The following is a 21701-nucleotide window of genomic DNA, read 5'->3' as shown; positions in this document are numbered from 1 at the left end:
TGAAAGGCATGGAGGAGGACATTTCCTCTAAGTTAATGACCATGAAATTTGTGAGCAAATTCATTTATAAAGGATGGAAGGGTGGGACATGAACCCTGTTCCTCATATTTGTCAAACCAATACTTACGTAGCTAAAAAAGAAATGGTAAAAAACTTTTTACCACTCACTCCAAACTCCCATCAGCCCCTACTAGACAAATACATTCATCTATTCCAAACACCAACTACCCTACCACCCATCAGAACCCATTCTATTCCACTTAAGGCAGAAACTGAACCTGTCAATGTCAGTTATCATCATTATTCATTTCATCAAAAGAATGAGATTGAGAGATTAATCACAGAAATGCTTAATACTGGAGTCATTCAACCCAGCCACATCACCTATGCCTCTCTAGTGTTACTTGTGAAGAAAAATGTTGGAGCTTGGAGGTTCTGTATGGAGTACAGGGAACTTAATAAGGTGACAGTAAAGGATAAGTTCCCTATACCAGTTATTCAAGAACAGATTGATGAGTTGAAAGGAGTTAGGGTATTCTCTAAGTTGGACTTGAGGTCTGGTTATCACCAAATCAGGATGCAACCCAATGATGCATAAGACTGCTTTCAAGACTCGTACAGGGCACTACCTTACCCGTAGCCAATCAACATCTTCTCAAAACAGAAAAAGTTGCTAACAAATCAGTAAGCAAATTCCTGCATTCTCAGCAGTCACTTTGGAGGATGAACTAACAATCAGCAGTCACTTTGGACGATGAACTAACAAATCAGTAAGCAAATTCCTGCATTCTCAGCAGTCACTTTGGAGGATGAACTAACAATCAGCAGTCACTTTGGACGATGAACTAACAATCAGTAAGCAAATTCCTGCACTCTATCATTCTTGAATGTGCTGAAGGAGGGGTATTGTCACATACAGCACAAGGCAGAAACGTAATTAAATCCTAATTCTGTTATTAAGTTAGTTTTAGCTGCTCTTATAGCCTTAGCAGTTACAATCCTGGTACAGCTGTTTTTAAAGGTCATCCTTGTGTACACGCAGTCTATCAATGAAGAATATTATTAATTCCTTTATCAAATTCTCTCTTCTTTCTTCTTCTATATTGTATCTCTCCCTGACTCTTCTCTTCTGAAATTCAACTCTACTATTAATTCGGACCCAGATCTGACAGATGCTCATTGATGTATCAAATCAATGCATAACCTAAAAGCCGTAATTAATAATTTAATACCACTATTGCAGCTGAGAAAAAACCTCAAACTAGTGCTAATTTGAATGCTTGACAAGTTCTGAGTTAGACATTAAGATCAACTATGATCTCACTCTTACAAGCAAGAATCTGAAACTGGTCTCTGGTTTCCACGAACAACGACAGTGGGAAAGGTTCAAGCATTAAAACCATGCTTGAAATGAATGAATTCCTTAACTTTCAGGAATTTATTTGCAATTCCAAATTTTGCTGCTTAAAATGAAAATGTTAGAATTTCAATTCCAAGAACTGGATTCCATGAATTGTGTAATGCTAATCCAAATTCCACTGAGATAGGTCGAATTTTCAAACGAATCCACTAAATTAATGTGTATAAAAGGGCGGCCCGGTCGCACTACGCATCCCCGCTGAGCGAGGGTCCGGGGAGGGGTCCCACCACAAGGCTGTACTGGGGGCAAGCCTTCCCCTGCCAATTTATTTGGCAAGAGGCCGCTCCTAAGGCTCGAACCGGTGACCTCTTAGTCACGCGACAACAACGTTTACCGTTGCGCCAAGGCTCGCCCTCTGTCACAAGGGGATTCTAATATTAATTTTTTTATGGTGCCAAGCATAAGAAAGGAATTTAATTGAATTCCATATTGTACATTTAAGTAAATTATTTCTACCAAGTAGAAGATTAAGAGATAAGGTGCAAAAATACCCCTAAGGTTGACAGCTATGAGCAATTTTACCCTAACGTTAGCAAATTGGGTCAATTTGAGAAATAATTCAGCAAATTGTCTTCTTAGTTACAAATTTTATCATTTATGCTTTACATGTGCGTCATTTTATTACTCATTAGTAACACATCACAAACACATGAATAGACGTAAAAAAGAATAAAATTAAAAACTATAAAATTATACTGTATTTTGTGTGAGTTGGATAGAAAAATTTAAATATTTCGTCGAATTTAAAAATATTAATCTCCAATTCTATTACTAAATCACAAAAAAAAGTGAAATTTTTTTTTTAGAACTAGCAAAATAAGTAGCAAAACATCTATATTTTATAATGATATCTGAAATTGACCCAACTTACCAACGTTAGGGGTAAAATTGCTAAAGGCTGCCAACATTAAGGATAAAATTGCACCATTTTAGACGTTACGGGTAAAATTGCTCCGGACTATCAACGTTAGGGGTATTTTTGCACCTTATCCCAAGAATTAATTTAAAAATGAAGTCTACATGGAATTAGTTCGTAATTCCAAAATTCACATTCATTTGTTCTAAGTGAGCTCTAAATAACTGGCGTAACAGGTTAAGTGAGGATAAATTAGTTTCACTTTTCTTCCTTCAGATCACAGAATGGGGTGATCAATCCAGAAACCAGTGGTATATGTAGTCATTTGTTGGTCCAGAAAGTACATTGGAGCAGAAGTACTGAGCAAAAAAAGGCAATGAACACAAAATGGGTCTTCTTTCACATTGCATTTGAGCATACTCATTTATTAGCTCTAGCAAGTAAGGGGTGAATATCCGAAACAAGTCATACTCTCCGACAAAAGACCATTACTCTATTAATTCTTTCCCAGAAAAATTTCTCTAGCTAAATTTAGAGCCTGCATCTATGGCAAGCTAAACGGAAAATTCTACTTCTGAAATTTTACTATTTTATAATCATAATGTGTGATATTTTCTCAAATTTTGCACGAACGATCCAGCTTATTTCTGTTTCTCCAACCAAACTTTTCCTATCACAATGCACATTGTATCAGATTAGTGTAGAATGCAAGTTGTTGGAGGCCAGGAAGGACATAAGGAGCATGATGACTTCATGTCATGCTCACTGGCAACGGAGCCCATGCTAAAGTTTCAAACAATTCCTGCCCATATCCACGCCCAAGAATCGAACCTAAATATGCCCCCTGAGTTTTGAACTCATATCAGGATTGATTCGAAATTATAAAATACTGAATGGTCATTGTTTAAACAGATACATAAAAACCTAAAAGTTGAATGCCTAATCTTTATTTGATCATTTCTTAACCTCTTTCCTGATCTGAAATTCTAGTATGTACTTCTGAAATAGCTAAGTAGAGCAAATACATTATTAATACATTATTTTATTGGGAGCAATTGTAGCCAGGCCACCTAAATGCAATAGATTACACATGAAATCAATCTCAATACAGCCCTTGCAGCAGAATATATCAAGACCAGCAAAAAATAAAATAAAAAATCAGTGCTGGGATACCATATCTAGAACGTATACTGATTTCGCTATCTATGTCCATTTTACTCTAATTAAAATATTGAAGTATCCGGTAAGTGGGTTATTTTCTTAGTATATCCCGAGATTGCAAAGTTGGTAGAAGTTGACTGTTTCAGTTATTAACCCAAGATGCCATATTGCACTATGACGTTTGAAGCTCTGAGGTACGTATTAGATTAGTGCTTATGAGAAAATTGCAGAAACTTTGAAATCCAAAGCTACTGAATAAAATGAAATGAAAATTGATAGTAATAATCATACATCTTAAAGCACCAACTTTTGAATTTTTGTTTTCCAAAACAAGAAACAAGGTGAAAATGTAAAGAACACTTACCGGATACCAGTCTCCAGTTAAAGGATCTGGGCGGTCCCTACCACCGCTTGGTGAAATCCATATTATGTGTGACCCCTCCCTGTATTCAAGTATTCATCTTAGAAGGTTTCCTAAATAGACCATCAGTATGACTGTCATTGTCTGAGCACATCAAGCAAGTAGATAAAATCTAGGATAAAAGTTCATCCACAAGAAAATCATTTAAGAAGCATCAAGTTGCACCTTAAGCATTTAAATCAAAAACAAAGTTTGCCTAAAGAACAGCAAATGATAAACAGAAAAATAAGTAACTACAAGGTGCAAGATTAGTAAAATGCACATAACAATCTCTCTTTGCCATTTCGAAATGAGCAAGCAATGCTGTTACGGTGTTACTCTTACATACAAATACAAAAATATATGGATCTATTATGTTCTGTTCAGGGATTCATTGAAATTAAAGAGGTGTTCGTCTTTTCGGGCTCCACTTAAATTCTTTCTTCTTCATTTTTTGTCGACAATCACATATGAATGAGGTTAGTATCACAGTCTAAAGGAAAAAAAAATGCACTTAAAGTTTTTCAGGGTTTGGCTTTTATTTTCTCTAACTTCCAAAGATTTTTAAATGTCAAATCAAAACAGTAATTAAAAATTCTTTATTTCTTTGATGAAGACAATAAAAAATTCTTAATCTAACTAAAATGAAAGTTGTACAGTTGAATAACTTAAACAGAGGATAGAGATTAAAAATTATATTCCCTCGGTTCCATATGTCACTTTTGTTGTTTTCACTAGGATTAAGGAGCAATTAATTTGTCTTAGAATTTAGAATGGTTTAGAAAAACTCAAAATTATTTAATGCATAAACTTAAATCTGATTGGCTCTAAACAATGAATTTAATACATTTTCTAAATGCCAAGACACTTTCACAATCCTAAGCTTGAAAAAAAACATTGTAAGTCTAAAAGCGAGAAATAAATGGTTAAAAGTGACAGGTATTATGTGAAACGGAAGGAGTAATAATTTTATAGGCACATCTACAAAAACAAATAACCGTATAAGAACCCGAGTTATATATATATAAATATGTGTGTGAACGGCCTTTTGCCAAAAAGATTGGCAAGGAAGGCTTGCCCCCAATACACCTTTGTAGTGGGACCCCTCCCCGGACCCTCGCTTAGTGGGGACGCGTAGTGTACCGGGCCGCCCTTTATACATGAACCTTATCCATTTATATTATTATTATTTTGAAAAATAAGATCCTTTGAATGATTTAACAAACAAAAGTACAAAAAATATTTTCTCTAAGGATTCATAAATATTAAAACATATAAATACTTAAAAACTGATTTATTTTAAATGTAAGGAACTAGATTTTTTCGGTTTAGGTTTAAAGAAAAAAGATTTTTTTCTGTTTTCGGTTTTAAATGTTAAAAACTGACTGTTTCCGTTAACCAAACTGTTTATATATATTTACATACATCAGATATTATATAACAAATTATTAACTAATAGCTTTAGTATTTTTAATATATTATAAAATTATAATGTATATCAAACTTCAGAAAGATAAAATGTTATTTTTCTTGTTCTAATGGTTATTAGGTGTCAAATATATTATTTTTATGTGCATTAGCCAAAGTGTAATACCATATGCCATACTTGTTTTTAAAACCTATTGTCAGCTATTAATATGAAGTGGACCTTTAACTATCAGCTTGAGCTTTTAGCTAAAACGGTTCCATGACATGGTATCAGAGCCAGTGTGACCAAGTGGTCCTGGGTTCGATTCCTGGCAGCCCCATTTGTTGAGTTATTTGCAGGACATGGTAATATGGGCATGTGTTGTCACGCTTCAAGCCCAAGTGTGCTTTCGCGTGTGGGGGTGTGTCAGCTATTAATATGAAGTGGACCTTTAACTATCAGCTTGAGCTTTTAGCTAAAACGGTTCCATGACACACCTATAAACTGATGAAACCAATAGACATAGTTTGGTTATTGGCAAGATTTTTTGTTTTTTGTTTTTTATTTCCCCCCGAAACCAGTAGCACAAGATTAACCTTCAAAGTTAACATTCTAGCCCAATATTATGTAGATATTGTCCGCTCTGGCCCAAATCCAACATCATGGACCTCACGACTTTAAAACGCGTCGGCATGTATTGAATTCCCACCTTAATAATAAGCCGCAATCGGGATTCAGTTCATTCCTACCCCCCATCACCATCCCTTAGGGCCACTCCTTGGTCAAGCCTTCTACCCCGACGCCACCCACTCCAGACTGGGTCATTGCAAAGTTGTCTTAGTATGCCTCAATTTTACTAAAGTGGGCTTTAAAAATGAAATAATGTAATTTAATTGAGCAACTAATATTATTTAAATGTTTAGGGTTGGATTACGGTTAACTATTGCTTTTGGTTAAGCATTGAGAAAATGCTTAAAAACCGTTAACCGGAAAACCTAACTGAAAGTATCGGTTAACCATGCCTACCCCTACAACCCAATACTTTCCCTGACTAGTATTTTGTCAAAATATCCTTTTAGCAAGATGTGCTCATCAGTCTCACTTTTGGGACTTTCTAAAGCATTTGATCCCCAGTTGAGTTAAACAAATAGTAGACAATCAAACATTTCAAAAATTCCAAAACCCCAGTTAATTTTACATCCAAGATTCTTAACCATGTGATTAAGTAGTAAATTAATTACCTTAAAATTGAGGCCATCTCCTTCAAGCTTCGTATATTTGCCTTTTTCTTCATCTCCGTAAGCTCAGGAACATCATCCATGTGCTTCTTTGAGTACACACATATAAGATTCCTGAAAATATGCAAAGTTTGAAACTTTTCACCTGACTATTTCAAGTTGATGGAACATAATCAGTATTTTGAGATTCAAAGCTCTATAAGGACCTTCCCATACTGAATGGCTTGCAAAGAGGATCTGTTACAACTCTATCCCCTGCCACATAGATCTGCAGTTGTATAAGTTTAATGTGATTATAAAAGTATCTCAAACACAGAAATCGCATTTAGTAAGCTGATGGAGGAAAGATCATCTTCACCAATTTCTCAGCAATGTAGGGATATGTATTTTCAAGCAACAATGCAATGACAGCAGGATCTGCTTCAGTTTGGTGGTTTGATATCAAGATAATGTTATGACCCTGGAATCAATAATAGAAACTAACCATTTTCATTTGGAACAACAACACATAAGAAATGGCAACATCAAAGAATGCTTGGAATAAACATGTCATTTACAAGTGTGCCAAAGCATAAATTATGAAAGATAGTTCATTATTCGCCATCTCACAAATAAGATTCCAGGCAATTCAAGTGTCTGTATGTTTTTTACCATAAGATTCCAGGCAATTCAAGTGTCTGTATGTTTTTTACCAACTTACCGGCTGGGAAGTGTTCAAACTGTACCTCATATAATTAATCAATGCAGGAAAGAAGCAGATAAGCAAAGTTCTAGATTCAGAGGCTTAACCTATAGTACTTACTCTTTTCAGCTGCCTACTAGCAGTTAAGAGGTACTCAAATAAAGGAGGTTAATATCTGGCTCCAACCAGCACTTTTGTAAATACGACAACCTCGTATGTTTAAAAATCAAATGCAAGAATCAAAAAGTAGCTTGGATAAAACTGTAACAGCATCAATAAGAAAAATTCATCTTTCTTTATGATATTCTGTAGCATATAAGGTGGGAGTCAATGCAAGAACTCGTGTTTCCAACAAGAACCAACAGAAATTCAACCAAAATACTCTCTTCATCTGGCACTTTGTTAAATGATTGGTTGGTTAGGAACCTTTTTCTTGTCTCTGTACTGTTTCCTATGCTTGAGTCCCATTCTGTTCACGGTAACAATACTTGCTCTTGGAACATTGGTTTTTATGAAAAATCTAAATGAAACGGAGACTTTTTAGATTCTACTCATCAGTCATAGATAGAGCACAGAGTACACAGATGGAGCTGGACCTTGGGTTCAAATCTTTCTACCTTTATCTATCAAAAATAGGTGGAGAAGGCAGGAAAACTTCCATGTGCAACCATAGTTGTTAAATCGAGATTCGACTCGTGACTTGAAATCTCATTTTGTGAATCGGGACTCGTGAATCGAATCGTTAAGATTCGGATCAAATTCAAAATATTATAAAAAAATAAAATATTAACCATATTTAACTTTAAATATAAGTCTAAAAATGCAATTTTAATATCCAAATAGTCAACCGTAAACCTTTTCAATTTCATAACTTCACTGAAGTGAAGAGTCATAAATTATTTGAAACCTAATTCTGTGTGTGTGCGTTTATAACTCATAATTTAATAATTATGCAATGAAGAGTCATAAACCTTTTCAATTTCATAACTCATAATTTCATAACTATTGCAGTTTTTTTGTTTGAGTAATCTGGAAACACAATTCTGTATACGTTTATCCAGTTTTTAAAAATTGTATATAAATCACAAATAAGTCATTTTATAAACCATACAAAAAAATATCCATAATAAGATAAGTCCTTAATTCATCAAAAACATCTAATACTTAAACAAAATTTGTATCATAAACCTATTAGATGATAATTTGTATCATAAACATAAAGCTATATAATATAAGTACCTAAATCATAACCCCAAAATTTGTATCATAAACCTATTAAATTATAATTTGTAACATAAAAATAAACCTATATAATATAAGTAACTAAATCATAACCCAATTAAATCTAAATGGAAGACTTACACAGAAACTTCCACAGAAAAAACGCACACCACACCAAAGATGAACAACAGGATGAAGAGAAGAGAAGAAAAAATCGCGCCCTGGAGGAAGACTTGCCCAGAACGCAGGAGGAAGACTTGCGGTGAAAAAATCATGATGGAAAAGGATGTGCAGACGGAGAAGAGAGATATTAGGCATTGTGCCATGAATCGACCGAATCGGTAACTCAGCCGATTCGGCCGATTCATGGCCAATTCATGAAGGCTTCAAGTCGTACCATAGATACGACTCGAAATCTTCATGAATCGACTCGAATCGTACGAGTCGAGCCGACTTGTACGATTCTATCAACTATGTGTTCAACACACTCCACCGCTTCGCCTAGCAGCACGACGCTAGTATTATTCTCCCATAATACCACTTTCGCGGTTTAGGCTGCTCCCATTTCGCTTGCCGCCCGCTTCCGCCCACCATATAATGGACGAGCTCAAAATCTCCACAGAGACAGATGTCTATGTTTCTGATTTACGAATATGATATGTTTGGGTGTTTCTAATAATATCAAGCGTTATTCCTATTTTAGCATTTCTAATTTCCAGAGTCTTATCCCCGAAACAGAGCTGTGGGAGATTTCAGATATCAGGGATCTATTACTAGCTCACAAATGTGGACAGCAACCGCGTCATCTCAAAAATGCCAAGCCCCTGAAACGTATTTTTTCAATACCAAATTAACAATACAAATAGTTCTATACAGCTGGTCTTGCTACATTATTTTGATGTGGAAGGATACGTATTGACAAACCTCCGTTGACCAATGACCTACCAACTTACACATCATGTTAAATACTAAACCAAAATGCAAATAACTCCTGTTCAAGTGTACTTCACTTGACCCTTTTTTTATCCATATTCTTAATTCTTTAATCTAATCTATGCATTCAATATGATAGTGTGTACAGGCTATAGCAAGTTGTGCTTTCATTTTCTTTCTTGACTTTTCCTAATCCAAATTATAAACATTACACTGCAAAAGATTTATGCTAATGCTGCCCTCTTTTTGCTCCATTTAAAGGAATAAAATGAAAAATCACGAGCATGTCTAAAGACAAAAGTTTGAACATGAAACAATAAGTCGATGCTTGATCAGGACATTCTTGGTTTTAGAATGAACTAATCAAAACAAGAAAAGAACAGAGAGTGAAATTAACAGGTCATCATCTCATACAGCAAAACAAAAATATGAAATCCATGAACAAAAATATGAAATCCATGTCAAAATTTATAACAGACGATAAACAAATTATATTAGGTAGTTAGCAAAGAAACTATAACCATAAAAGAAAATGTAGATACCTGCTGAAGCTTCTCTTCCACTTCACAGAAAAGGGAAATATTGCCAACATATGAATTCCTGCAGAAAAATGACTAAATTTAATTACACATGAGAGAGCATTGATCAAGTACATAATACCTGTGAAATTCTGGGAATCATTCTACAATTCATGGATCACCTAATATACTTTCAGCTTTTTCTGACGATATAGCACCTTTCCAGTTTAATTATTTTTATTAATTTTCCAAAATATTAAAAAATATGCAAAAAGGGTGAAAATGTAGAACCCGCTACGATTATTTTTCTGTGCCAATTACCTTCACAATTGAGATAACAAGAAATTAAAGTAAATCCAGTTAACTACTCGAGAATTAGAATCGTGAACTTCAAGTAGTGGTCTTAATCTGGAAACTTCCGAGTACTTTTTAGTCCAACTAGGGTTGGCAATTATCAAAATATTCACGTAGCTTCAATTATTGGGTTAGTGTCATATGAGTCAACCCTAACCCAATCCAATAAATGTTCTGTCATAATCGTGCTCAACCCAATCAGGCCAGTGTTGATTTCGTGTCGTGTTTGCAAGTCACATTTAATTTTACTACCTATGTTCACATAAAAAAAGATATATAGGAATATATAGAAATGCTTCTAAATATTTATGTCATTATTGGATTAACAATTTAACCATGACCATCCAAAATTTTGACCTAAAATCTATTTAACAAACCTTTAACAATATCATGTTGGGTTCATGGAATATATTTACAAGTTACATATAATTTTACTATCTCTATTAAGGATAACATGTAAAAATATGGGAGGTTCTGAGCTGTGTTCGCAAGTGATAATTATAATTTTATTACCTTTAATGTGACATGTAAAAATATGAGAAGATATAATAATAATTTTAAATATTCATGTCATTTTCGAATTAGCGGGTCAACCCTAACCCAACCCAAAAATGATCCATTAACTGTTTAAGAAAACACTAACCCACTAAATTTGTGTTGGGTTCGTGTCGTGTTGTCAGGTCGTATACATAATTGTCACCTCTACTTCTAACAATCATATAAGCACATTCAACAAATTAGCTGCTGCTTTGTTCAATTTAAGGATGTCTTTAAGAAGTCTATTTATTCTTAATTTAGGAAAGCAACACATTTACATTTATTTAGACTCTAAATCCTTAGAAGACAGGGACTAACTTCTGAGTCTAATACCTTAATGTTCTAGAATTAATTAGGAGACATTATTACTTGCAATGCTTCTAATTTAGTTTTGAGTTAATATATATTGCAGAAATTCAGCCACTTGGATTTGTCATGCCATTCGACCTTGGTGTGATGCCACAGGAAATGTGGGAATAACTAAATTTTAACATAGATGCTCAATTAGTAAAGGTGCAAGACAATATGAATTCCTAAAGCAAAGATACATGCACACCTGATAAAGGTAAGAGAAAAGACAAAAGTAGCTAAATTCATAAGAATAATATTAGATAATTACACTTATATAATAAAATTGATGATATAATGACATTAAATATGCATAAACATAGCATAAATGTTTCTAAATCCTAAAAAGAGATTAAAATAGAAGTTCCATTGAAAGAAAACAATAAACCTACACATTAAGTATATCATTAATTCCTAAAGCAGACATATTGCTTACACATCATAAAATTCAAAATAAATCCTTTCATATAAATTTAAGCATAGATGCATAGAAGGCAATAAGAGTTAATAAGGGCAAACCAGATAAAGGTGAGGTGCAAAGAATAAAAGTAACAATTCATAATTTAAGACGATTAAACCTATATTATAAAACTAATTTAGGATAACCATTTATTAAATCCAAAATAAAGAATAAAAATCAAAGTTCTAACCTAAAACAATAATCCCACATTAAAAATACCATTGATTCCTAAAGTAGTCATATAAATTTCATCATCAAATTCAAAATAATCCCTTTTACATAATCACATTCAAGCTCTTCTTGTTCATCTTCTCTTTACTATTCTTGAAATTAGTATCATCTCTAGGTCCTAGAAGATTAATACCTTGATGCTTTTGCCAAGTGAAGGTCAACATTGTTCTTTTTCTAATTGAATCGATATATCAAAATCCTCATAAAAGCCACTAGCTCTAGAAACTTTGTTGTGTAAAATATTTATATATATATATATATATCTTTTATTCCTGCCTTGGTAAAACTTCAACTTGACAAAAAAAAAGGGAAAGTATGCTCACCTAAATACGAATGAGTCAAATCATAATTACCTTCCTATATGCAGACTCAAATTTTTTACCTTTCCTAGAAATGAAAGAGCAAGCAGAAAACCAACGTTCATTTTATTTTAGCATAAAATCAGAAGCACAGTCAATGACATCGGGAAACAAATAAATTAACTAAACCACATACTTGTCTGTGTGCTTGTGCACATCTGTGTGTGTGTGGCATAAACATAATATGGAACTTAAATAAACAAGCAACCAAAGAAAAAAAGCAGGGAGGAGAAAACCTCATATATTCTGTTAGAGAGTAATAATTGCAGTCTCTTATGCCAAGAATCTCAGACACTCAGACAATCATGTCATAGAACGAGGGAAGTAGTTAGTAGTCACATTATTTATGATTAAAATGAACAGCTCGGGCAAAGTTGTAGCATTTATTAGTCTCTTAACTTATAGAAAGCTGTGCATAGCCTGATCAAGTGCAGTATCGAGATTAGACAAACTATGTGAAAAATAGAAGTCCTGGACTAACCTAAAATCAACCAGAGGACGTATATAATTTTGACCGAAGTTATAGTAGTCAAATGGCTCCCTCAATGCTCTGTGATAAGGTGAAAAAACATAGGGCTCCTGAAAATTTAATACACAATTCACTGAGAAGTTTGAGAAAGTATTTCTGATATGAAAGCACAAGTCCAAATACCTCAACATCCAAGGATATACAATCCAATGCAGCAGCCATATTTGATAGTATGACATCTTTTGCATTGGGAATTCCACTCTGTAAAACCTGAAATGTGAACCTAGATAGTAAAAATTTATGGAAGATGTGAAAGGCTTCAGAAAAATGTGAACTGAATCTCTTAACACTAAAAGAGAGGACATTAGGCTAGAAGGAAAACGTAGTCTGCCTGAAAGACATCTAAAAAGAATCATGAAGTAATAGTGGCCCTGCTTATTTGTAATCCTTTGCAAAAATGAGGACAGCAAAACAAGGTTACATTTTTAATAGGACTAATGGGGAAAGAGGGATCTGCATGCTAACTAGGGTTAAGTTGATTGTTGTTATTGTTGTTTTGTACCAGGACACCAAAGCAAATGAGTAGTTCAGTGAATGAGAGAATTCAAAACTTTTGTATAGACAGCAACACAATCAATGATACAATTTATAAAAAATAAGGAATTGATTCCTTACTGTTGGATATTCCACATTGCTTAATTAGGGAGTTATATGACTCCTCATCTATGTTGCACGGAAACTCTTCTTCATTAACGTTTCTGCGTTTCGTGTTCGTTTCCGTTTCCATTAGCGTTTCCTAGCTAATTTTTCTTAGAAATAACGTTTCCCGGTATCCGTTTCTGTTTCATTTCCCGCTTCCGTGCAACATAGCTCCTCATATATGTGAGACAATTCTACTCCTTTGATATACCTTTTGGGGTGAGGTAGGTCTTTGTTTACATGGTATAGTTTTGCACTCAATGTTGGGTCACTATGGATATTTGTTTCACGCTCCATATGGTTCTGGGCGTGAGGGGGTTGTGCCAGATACCCCACATTGTTTAATTAACTACTCTGAGGTACCTGAGTTAGGCCTTTGTTTACACTTAAAAACAACCAGCTCTATATGACCCTCAACATGTAAACCATCCACAAAAGTCATCAATTCAACATGCTAATTGACTGGATGTGATTGTACTAAGGAAATAATACGGCCTTCATGTCTACTTGGTCTATCACATATCATTATGCAACTTGAAAGTACCAATACAAGCAGAACATATGCCAAGACATGCAACAGAAACACGAGTTTTAAGTTTTTTTATTTACTGCATTTCTATAATTCTGATACAGTTCTTCCATGCCCGCTGCAACATTTAAAGGCAACCTCCCTGCTTCAACTTCCTTCTTAATACCACATAGCAACTCTGCATAGACCATTTAACATAAGCAAAACTGTCCTCCACATTATATTTGAAAAGATATACATGAAACTGTAAATTAGCAAGAATATGTCCATATCACTAATAAATGACCTCATAGTCCTTTTAGATAAGGTAATTTTAATTGAAATGATATTGAATTTCTGTGTTTCAAGTGAACAATTACAAATCTTCTAATAATGTCATACTTAGTCAATTCAAATCCTCCTTCATCTATGTTAAGCATCCCATATTGACTAGTTAGTCTCGTTTATACATGCGAGGCAATCCTCTTTAAGGTACCATTTGCTTTGGAGTTAGACCCAAAAATTTGACATAGTATCAAATCCACATAGTGCAACATTAGCCACTTGATGGTTGGATCACCTGCAGATGTCCATTGCGCAAATTTCATGCTGTAGATGTCCAATCCTAGCTTAAGTAGGTGGGTTAAATATTCAACATCGGCTAGTTAGTGAGACACAAATCCATTTATGTATGTGAAGTCCTTTTCTTTTGAGGTACCTCCTGAGTTGGAGCTATCCCCAATTTTCTTAACAATCTAAATAAATTTCCAATCTCCTGCAATCCCATGCTATCCCTCCTCCCAAATAAATAAAAATTCTAAGTCTCCCCTAGGTAAGCATTTTTCATTAGTAATGGTTCTTGTACATTTATTTATAATTTACTGAGTACCTATTCTCAGTCATTTCCCATTTGTCTCCCTTATTCCTTTATAGACTTTCTTTTCCATCATTTTTAATAGAGTTTAACATGATGTTAGGCCTCAATTTTCATACACAAATATCAACCTGGATAAGATAACCTACATGAGGGCAAATCAGGATCACACTATAACAAAAAGTATCTTCGATCATGTTTGGAACATCCAAAGAATCATACAAAGTTGCAACCATTCCCAAAAAAAAAAAAAAAAAAAAAATATACGATCAAGTCTTAAAAGTAGCAAATTATATAAACCAATTAACTATGTGATCAAATTTATAATGCAAACAGAAGAAAAACAAGTCAAAAAACAATATAAGGATAAGAGATATATCTCTTTTGCAATGAGATCAGGCATTGATTCACATCTGCACCTCCACTATCCTGAGATATAAAAATACAAACTTGCAGGATTTGAAGAAATAGCATGTAAAAATCCAAGGCAAATTTCTGGAGCATGTTTGGCATGTTTTTTTGTTTTTTCTTTTTAGCTTTAGATTTCCGTAATTTCAAAAATTATATAAAGTAAACTTGGTTTGGTTACTTAATGACTTAAAACATAAAGTTACGAAAACAACAGGAATTGATACCCAAATTAGTGCGGCCTATTATTGCTTTTGCAAATGAAATCTCTTATCTTGTTTCTTGAAATAGAAAAGATATAAACAACATGAAAACTGGTACCAGAAAGGCCCTTAGGCTTCAAAAAATTAATGCTTTTCTGCAAAATGAATATAATATTTGCAAGATTAGGAGTACAAAATTTAAGAGAAGCAATGATTAGTTACCAAAATATTTTAAAACTGAGGTCCGCAACTTGGGTATGAAAAAGAATCACCTCCCTCTTGTTATTCAAACATTAAGCCCAATCAAATACACAAACCCTGTATGTGCAATGGACTTCAGTAACTTTTAGATTTCAAAATGGACCGCATCATGTCTTAAGAATCTTATTAGCCCTTAACAAATGTCCCTTTTCTTAACTTTAAGTCCTTTGCAGGTTTCCTAATACAAAAAGGAACAACTTTGTGATATTGCAATTTCCAATTTAAGAATCACCGACAGATAGGACTTGGAAATTTTAGCAGCCTAAATAAAGATAACTTCTACAACTTCAGCTCAGATGAAATCACTTAGTGAGACGGAAGCCTAAAAGCCTTACAGTCAATTGTGCTCCCCACTAATCCAAAGTGCAACATTTATCTATAAAAAAATTAAAAAACAAAATAAAAACAAATTTATTTCACCTTATAAGGCGCAAAAACAATATTGCTAAAGCAACAAAAGAGATTACAAGATGGAGGAACCTTAGGAACAAGGTTTCTATCTCTTACTTTCTTTATCATAGAAAATGTTAATATATACTGCAAGTTATACCACAGACTGAGTCTTTCCCTAAATTAAACAAACTTTATAGTTCTTTAGACACCTTATCAGCAAAGTAAGTAGTTCTATGTAGCTACAATCTCTGAAGCACGGACACGGCTCCAACCTCACGTATCCGGTGTCCGATACGGTTCCGACACAGAAACGGCCGGACACGCCAGGGACACCGTGTCGGGGCCGTTTCCGTAATATCGGAAAATTGGACACGCGTATCAGTGAAGGATACGCGTGTCCCGGGAAAAAGAACTCCGATTGATCGCTGCTGTAGAAGACAATGGCGGAGGAATTTTTTGGAGAAAAGGGAGGGGGTAAGACAATGGCTGGGTCATCGATCGATTCTTATTTCCTGTCCTGGGTAATCGATCGATTCTAATTTCCTGTCCTGGGTCATCTATCAATTCTAATTTCCTGTCCTGGGTCATCGATCGATTCTAATTCCTCAGATATTTGAAGAGCCAGAAACTTATTGTCGATTCTTATTTCCTGGGAATTAAAGCCATTAATACAAAAACCCTAAAACTTCTCCATCAATCTATATAAATAGGGCTGCTCTATTCTTGCGTTCCTCATCTCTTTCTCTGTTTTGCTTGGAGATTGGATTATGGATCCAGAAGGCACAGGATCAGGAAGTTTGAATTCTAGCCAACCTGTCGGGAGTAGTACTGCATCAAATGCAAAGGATCAAGATAAACATCCTCTGTGGAAATATGTTCAAAAAATTCGAAATTAGGAGGAGGGGGCAATTGTAGATGGATATGCAATTTTTGTGGTGAAGAAAAGCAAGGCTCCTATACTAGAATAAGAGCTCATCTGTTGAAGATTTCTAATCAAGGGATTGGGTATTGTAGGGCTGTTAAAGCTGAACATATATTTGAAATGCAAAAAGTGGAAGAAGAAGCAGCAAATGCAGTTTTGAATTCTCAACCTAAGAAAGTTCCTTTGGCTCCTTCTACCCTTGGTATGTCTTCAAGCCCTTCATATTTATCTAATCAAAACGTGTCTGATGCTATAAAGAGAAAACGGGTTGATGATTCTCCACTAGCAAAAGCTTTTGACTTGCAAACTAGAGCTGAATTAGATGCCCAGATTGCAAGAATGTTCTATACAGCAGGTTTGCCATTTAATTTGGCAAGAAATCCTAATTATTTGAGTTCTTACATGTTTGCTTCTAATCATAGTTTGGGTGGATATGTATCCCCAAGTTACAATAAATTGAGAACCACCTTGCTTCAACAAGAGAAGGCAAATATAGATAGACAACTAATCTCTATCAAAAGTACTTGGTCTGAGAAGGGTGTTAGCATTGTGAGTGATGGATGGAGTGATCCACAAAGGAGACCATTAATTAATGTAATGGTTGTTACTGAATCTAGTCCAATGTTTTATAAATCTGTGGATTGCTCGGGTGAAGTGAAAGATAAAAAATTCATTTCTGATATTTTGAAAGAAGTTATTAATGAGGTTGGTCATGAGAAAGTGGTGCAAGTCATAACTGATAATGCCAGAAATTGTAAAGGTGCTGGGGAAATCATTGAAGGTATGTTTCCGCATATCTATTGGACTCCATGTGTTGTGCATACACTAAATCTTGCTTTAAAGAATATATGTGCTGCAAAAAATGTGGAAATTAATCAAGATACATATGAAGAGTGTCATTGGATAACAGTGATTCATGGAGATGCTATACAGATTAAGAATTTCATAATGAATCATTCTATGAGATTGGCTATGTTTAATAAGTTTAGCTCTTTGAGGTTACTTGCAGTTGCTGATACTCGATTTGCTTCTATTATTGTCATGCTTAAAAGATTTAAACTTATAAGACATGCTTTAGAGTTTATGGTTTTAAGTGATGAATGGGCACAATATCGAGACGATGATCAAGAGAAAGCTAAATTTGTTCGTGAGAAAGTGTTGGAGGATGATTGGTGGGAAAAACTTAATTATATAGTTGCTTTCACTGGACCTATGTATGACATGATTAGAGTTTGTGATACAAACAAACCATGTCTTCACTTAGTTTACGAGATGTGGGATTCCATGATTGAAAAAGTCAAGAAGATTATTTTTGAGCATGAACAGAAGCGACTCAACAATTTTTCTAGTTTCTATGATAAGGTTCATTCTATTCTTATTGATCGTTGGACAAAGAATAATACTCCCCTCCATTGTTTGGCTCACTCACTAAATCCAAGGTGATTTTCTAAATTAATTCTCATATTTAGTTTTTCCTTGTTACATGCCGTTTTCTTATCTTTTTGAAATTTTATTTTTTCAAGGTACTATAGTGAAAAATGGCTTGAAGAGGGAGAAGGTAGAATGGCTCCTCATGTGGATCCTGAAGCTTCAACAGAAAGACTTAAATGTTTGCGCAGAATCTTTGCTAATGGTGATGAAAGAAAGAAGGCCAACGATGAGTTTGCTAACTTTTCTCTTAAGACTGGCTCATTTAATGATCCAGATTCTATTTCTAGTAGATATGATCAAGATCCTAGACGTTGGTGGGCATGTTTTGGTTCAAACGCCCCTTTACTTCAAAAGTTGGCTTTTAAATTGCTTGGACAACCTAGTTCTTCATCCTGATCTGAAAGAAATTGGAGCACTTACTCATTTATTCATTCATTTAGAAGGAATAAATTAACCCCACAACATGCACAAGATTTGGTATATATCCACAATAATCTTCGCCTTTTATCAAGGAGCAATGATGAATATCAAAGTGAAAAGACAAAAATGTGGGATGTTGGTGGAGATGAATTTGAAAGTATGGATGATGTAGGTGTTCTTGAGTTTGCTGAACTCACTTTAGATGAACCGGAGCTAGAATCCCTACTTGTTGCTGAAGATAGAAATGAAAACATCGAAGAAATAGGTTTTTAGTGTTAAGGAGGAAAGCTTTTATTATGTTTAGTTAAGAGTTTTATATTTTCGTTTATATGTATTTATTTAGTTATATTACAAAAAATCATATATAAAAATATATTTTTAATATTTATAAATGTGCCCCAATATTTTTATTATTTACACGTGTCCCCCACGTATCCGTGTCCTGTGTTTTACAGAAATGACGTTTCCCGTGTCCGGGCAACATAGGCTACAATCATATATTTGTTCCATTGATGCAGCTCAATCTTTTGCAAATGCAATTTAACCCTATTGAAGATAGATACTAGACAGTTTAATATAAGTGCATATCGTGTTTATGAACAGATGAAAGCAAAATATTATTAATATGACTACTTTACTTTGTAATGGGTTGTCCCCCTGATCCTCCCCTTAAGCAAATTTTATAATCTGGCAAAACGACTTACAAATCAACCTAGCATGTTAATACTATTTATGTATAGCATTTGCCCATAATACTAAAAAATTCAAAATAAATTATTTTACTTGGAAGTACTTGACATATACAAAAGTAGGAACAGCCAAGAAAAGGAGCTACATATTTTCTTGTACTTCACCATATGTGACCGCTATTTTGTTCCTAAATCATGCAAGAGGAATTATGCACATAGTTAACAGAATCTGATAAATTTCAAAGGAAAGATGACTAATTTATCCAACATCTATTATGTGTAGAATTAGAAAATCTTAAGATGAACTGCTAACTTTGCTCACTCGTTCAATTTGTCCCACATGGTAACCATTTTAAATAGTTGAGATCTGCATGACTAATCACTTTTCCTATAGGGACTCCACTAGGCTCCATCAGATATAATCTTATCTTGTAAAAAGTTTGACTACTTCATGTGCAAAAAATGGTATAAGTATTTGAATTTAAACAACAGAGAAATAGGCCAAAAAGTGCGCAAACCTTTGTGCAATTATTCTTAAAAACATAACAAATCAAATTACTGCCTGATGGGCTTAAACTCATTTGAACCAATAGTGTTCTAACATTTTTGTAAATTTTAACAAGAAATCATTTGTTATTTGAGCAGCATATACAAAAGGATTGACCCTTACATGTGTAAATGCCAAGAAGCACTACAACTATAGTTTAAAAGCATATGCACAAAACATACCAGGAAATGCAATAAAACCAGAAACAGATTACCTATAGAATTTCTTCCTTGCAGTTTCTCAAGAGTGGCATACGAAAACAAAAGGATATCCCATAGTGAATTACTTAGTTACAACTTACAAGCTCTATACATGTGATCAAGGAAAAAAAAATCCCCATCCTACAAATGTGACACAAGCACGCAATGAAAAAAACTGAAACTGCAAAGGTATAACAACCTAAAACAAGAGAACAAACTTACAACCTAAAAGGCATAGTATAACACAGATGGCACAAACCTCAAGCAACAAATACCGTTTAAAATAATGAGAACAGTATGTCATACGCCTTTGCATCATCTAAAGCCAAAATTTAACTACATCACTCCGCCACAATTAGTACCAAGCATCTTCAAATTGAAAATTCGAGATTTTCAGAAATGTATTAGTATCAAAATCTTCACCAATAATTGCAAAAAGAATAGAAAAAAACAATGCAAGACTTTTTCTGTAATCCATAGACGACAAAATAAATAAATAAACAAAAGAGCCACAAACCTTGTTCCGTCTTAGCAGCAAGAAAAGTGCGGATATGAGTAGACTTCTTCGCTTCTTTCTTGTCGTCTTTCATGCCGCTATCAGAAGCAAAAGCTTCTCTATCCTCGTCGACAAAGTTAGACATTGCTTTGCTATCAAGAGAACAAAACAAGCAAGAAAAGACGGACCTGCGCGCACTCGGTTGTTGTAGAGCGAGAGAATCAGAAGAATGTAAGGGAGGAAGAAAAGAGAGTCTCGGTGACACGAAAGGAAAGAAAACGGAAAACGAGGGCGACGTCGACGGGGACGGGGACGGCGACGGAGTTATAGAGAGGAATGCAGGAGGAAGAGCGGAAAGGTTCATTTCTGTTTCATAAACAATAAAAATGTTTAGTGAGAGAGTGAGTATTTGGCTCTTCGAGTTTTCTTAATTCAGTACTTCCATTCCATTATCTGTTTCAAGAAAGAGAAGAGCGCTTCTAACTTTTCGTGGCTTTGAATTTTGGATTTTTGGTTAGCAACCGAATGGAAGTTATAATTGTCTACGGCGGCGCTCATGTTTTTCAGATTAGCATCAAAAATCCAATAGTAATAAAGGGGTAAATTACAAAACTAGACCCTTATCAATCTTTTAAGAGTCCTTCCTATACAAACTAGCTAAATAGGCTCTTCCTTTATATATTTTCCAAAAAACCAACCACTCACAAGAATCAACTTCATTTCATTTCTTAATTACTCACAAGCACTAACATTTGTCTCCAAATCACTTGCAAGTTTCAATATTTGTCTCCAAATCACGTTTAACATTTGTCTCCATACATCAAGTAGGTTATACTTTTTTTTTAAGAAAACACAATATGTAGAAACGGTTAGATTCAAAGTTTTTATGCATGTAGCAATATATAGATCTAGGGTTCGCTATTCGCAAATCGCAAAATGTGAACCCCTTCAAAAAAATGTGATCCTTTGGTATAGGATTTCACATCGCATTTATAAAATATGTGATACATTATTAACAATGTAATAGAATTTATCATCGCATTTACATAAAATGT

At 34.3% G+C, this 21701-nt stretch overlaps 1 protein-coding gene across 1 annotated transcript in view; it reads right to left on the bottom strand.

Annotated features, from left to right (window-relative positions):
- Window positions 1–21155, bottom strand: part of LOC136233886 (glycerol-3-phosphate acyltransferase ATS12, chloroplastic) — a 31011-nt gene extending 9856 nt beyond the window's left edge. Inside the window, exons 1-9 of the mRNA XM_066023612.1 lie at window positions 20668–21155; window positions 13904–14001; window positions 12779–12865; window positions 12608–12705; window positions 9862–9919; window positions 6842–6943; window positions 6690–6751; window positions 6487–6597; window positions 3802–3880 (exon numbers count right to left, since the gene is read on the bottom strand). Coding sequence (XP_065879684.1) covers window positions 3802–3880; window positions 6487–6597; window positions 6690–6751; window positions 6842–6943; window positions 9862–9919; window positions 12608–12705; window positions 12779–12865; window positions 13904–14001; window positions 20668–21010 — 1038 coding nt within the window. The 5' untranslated portion in view covers window positions 21011–21155. The remainder of the gene's footprint in view (window positions 1–3801; window positions 3881–6486; window positions 6598–6689; window positions 6752–6841; window positions 6944–9861; window positions 9920–12607; window positions 12706–12778; window positions 12866–13903; window positions 14002–20667) is intronic.
- Between the last annotated feature and the right edge of the window lie 546 nt (window positions 21156–21701).

Source organism: Euphorbia lathyris, chromosome 6 (assembly GCF_963576675.1).
Source record: "Euphorbia lathyris chromosome 6, ddEupLath1.1, whole genome shotgun sequence".
In the NCBI taxonomy this organism is placed as follows: Eukaryota; Viridiplantae; Streptophyta; class Magnoliopsida; order Malpighiales; family Euphorbiaceae; genus Euphorbia; species Euphorbia lathyris.
This window is presented reverse-complemented; position numbering and strand designations above follow the sequence as displayed.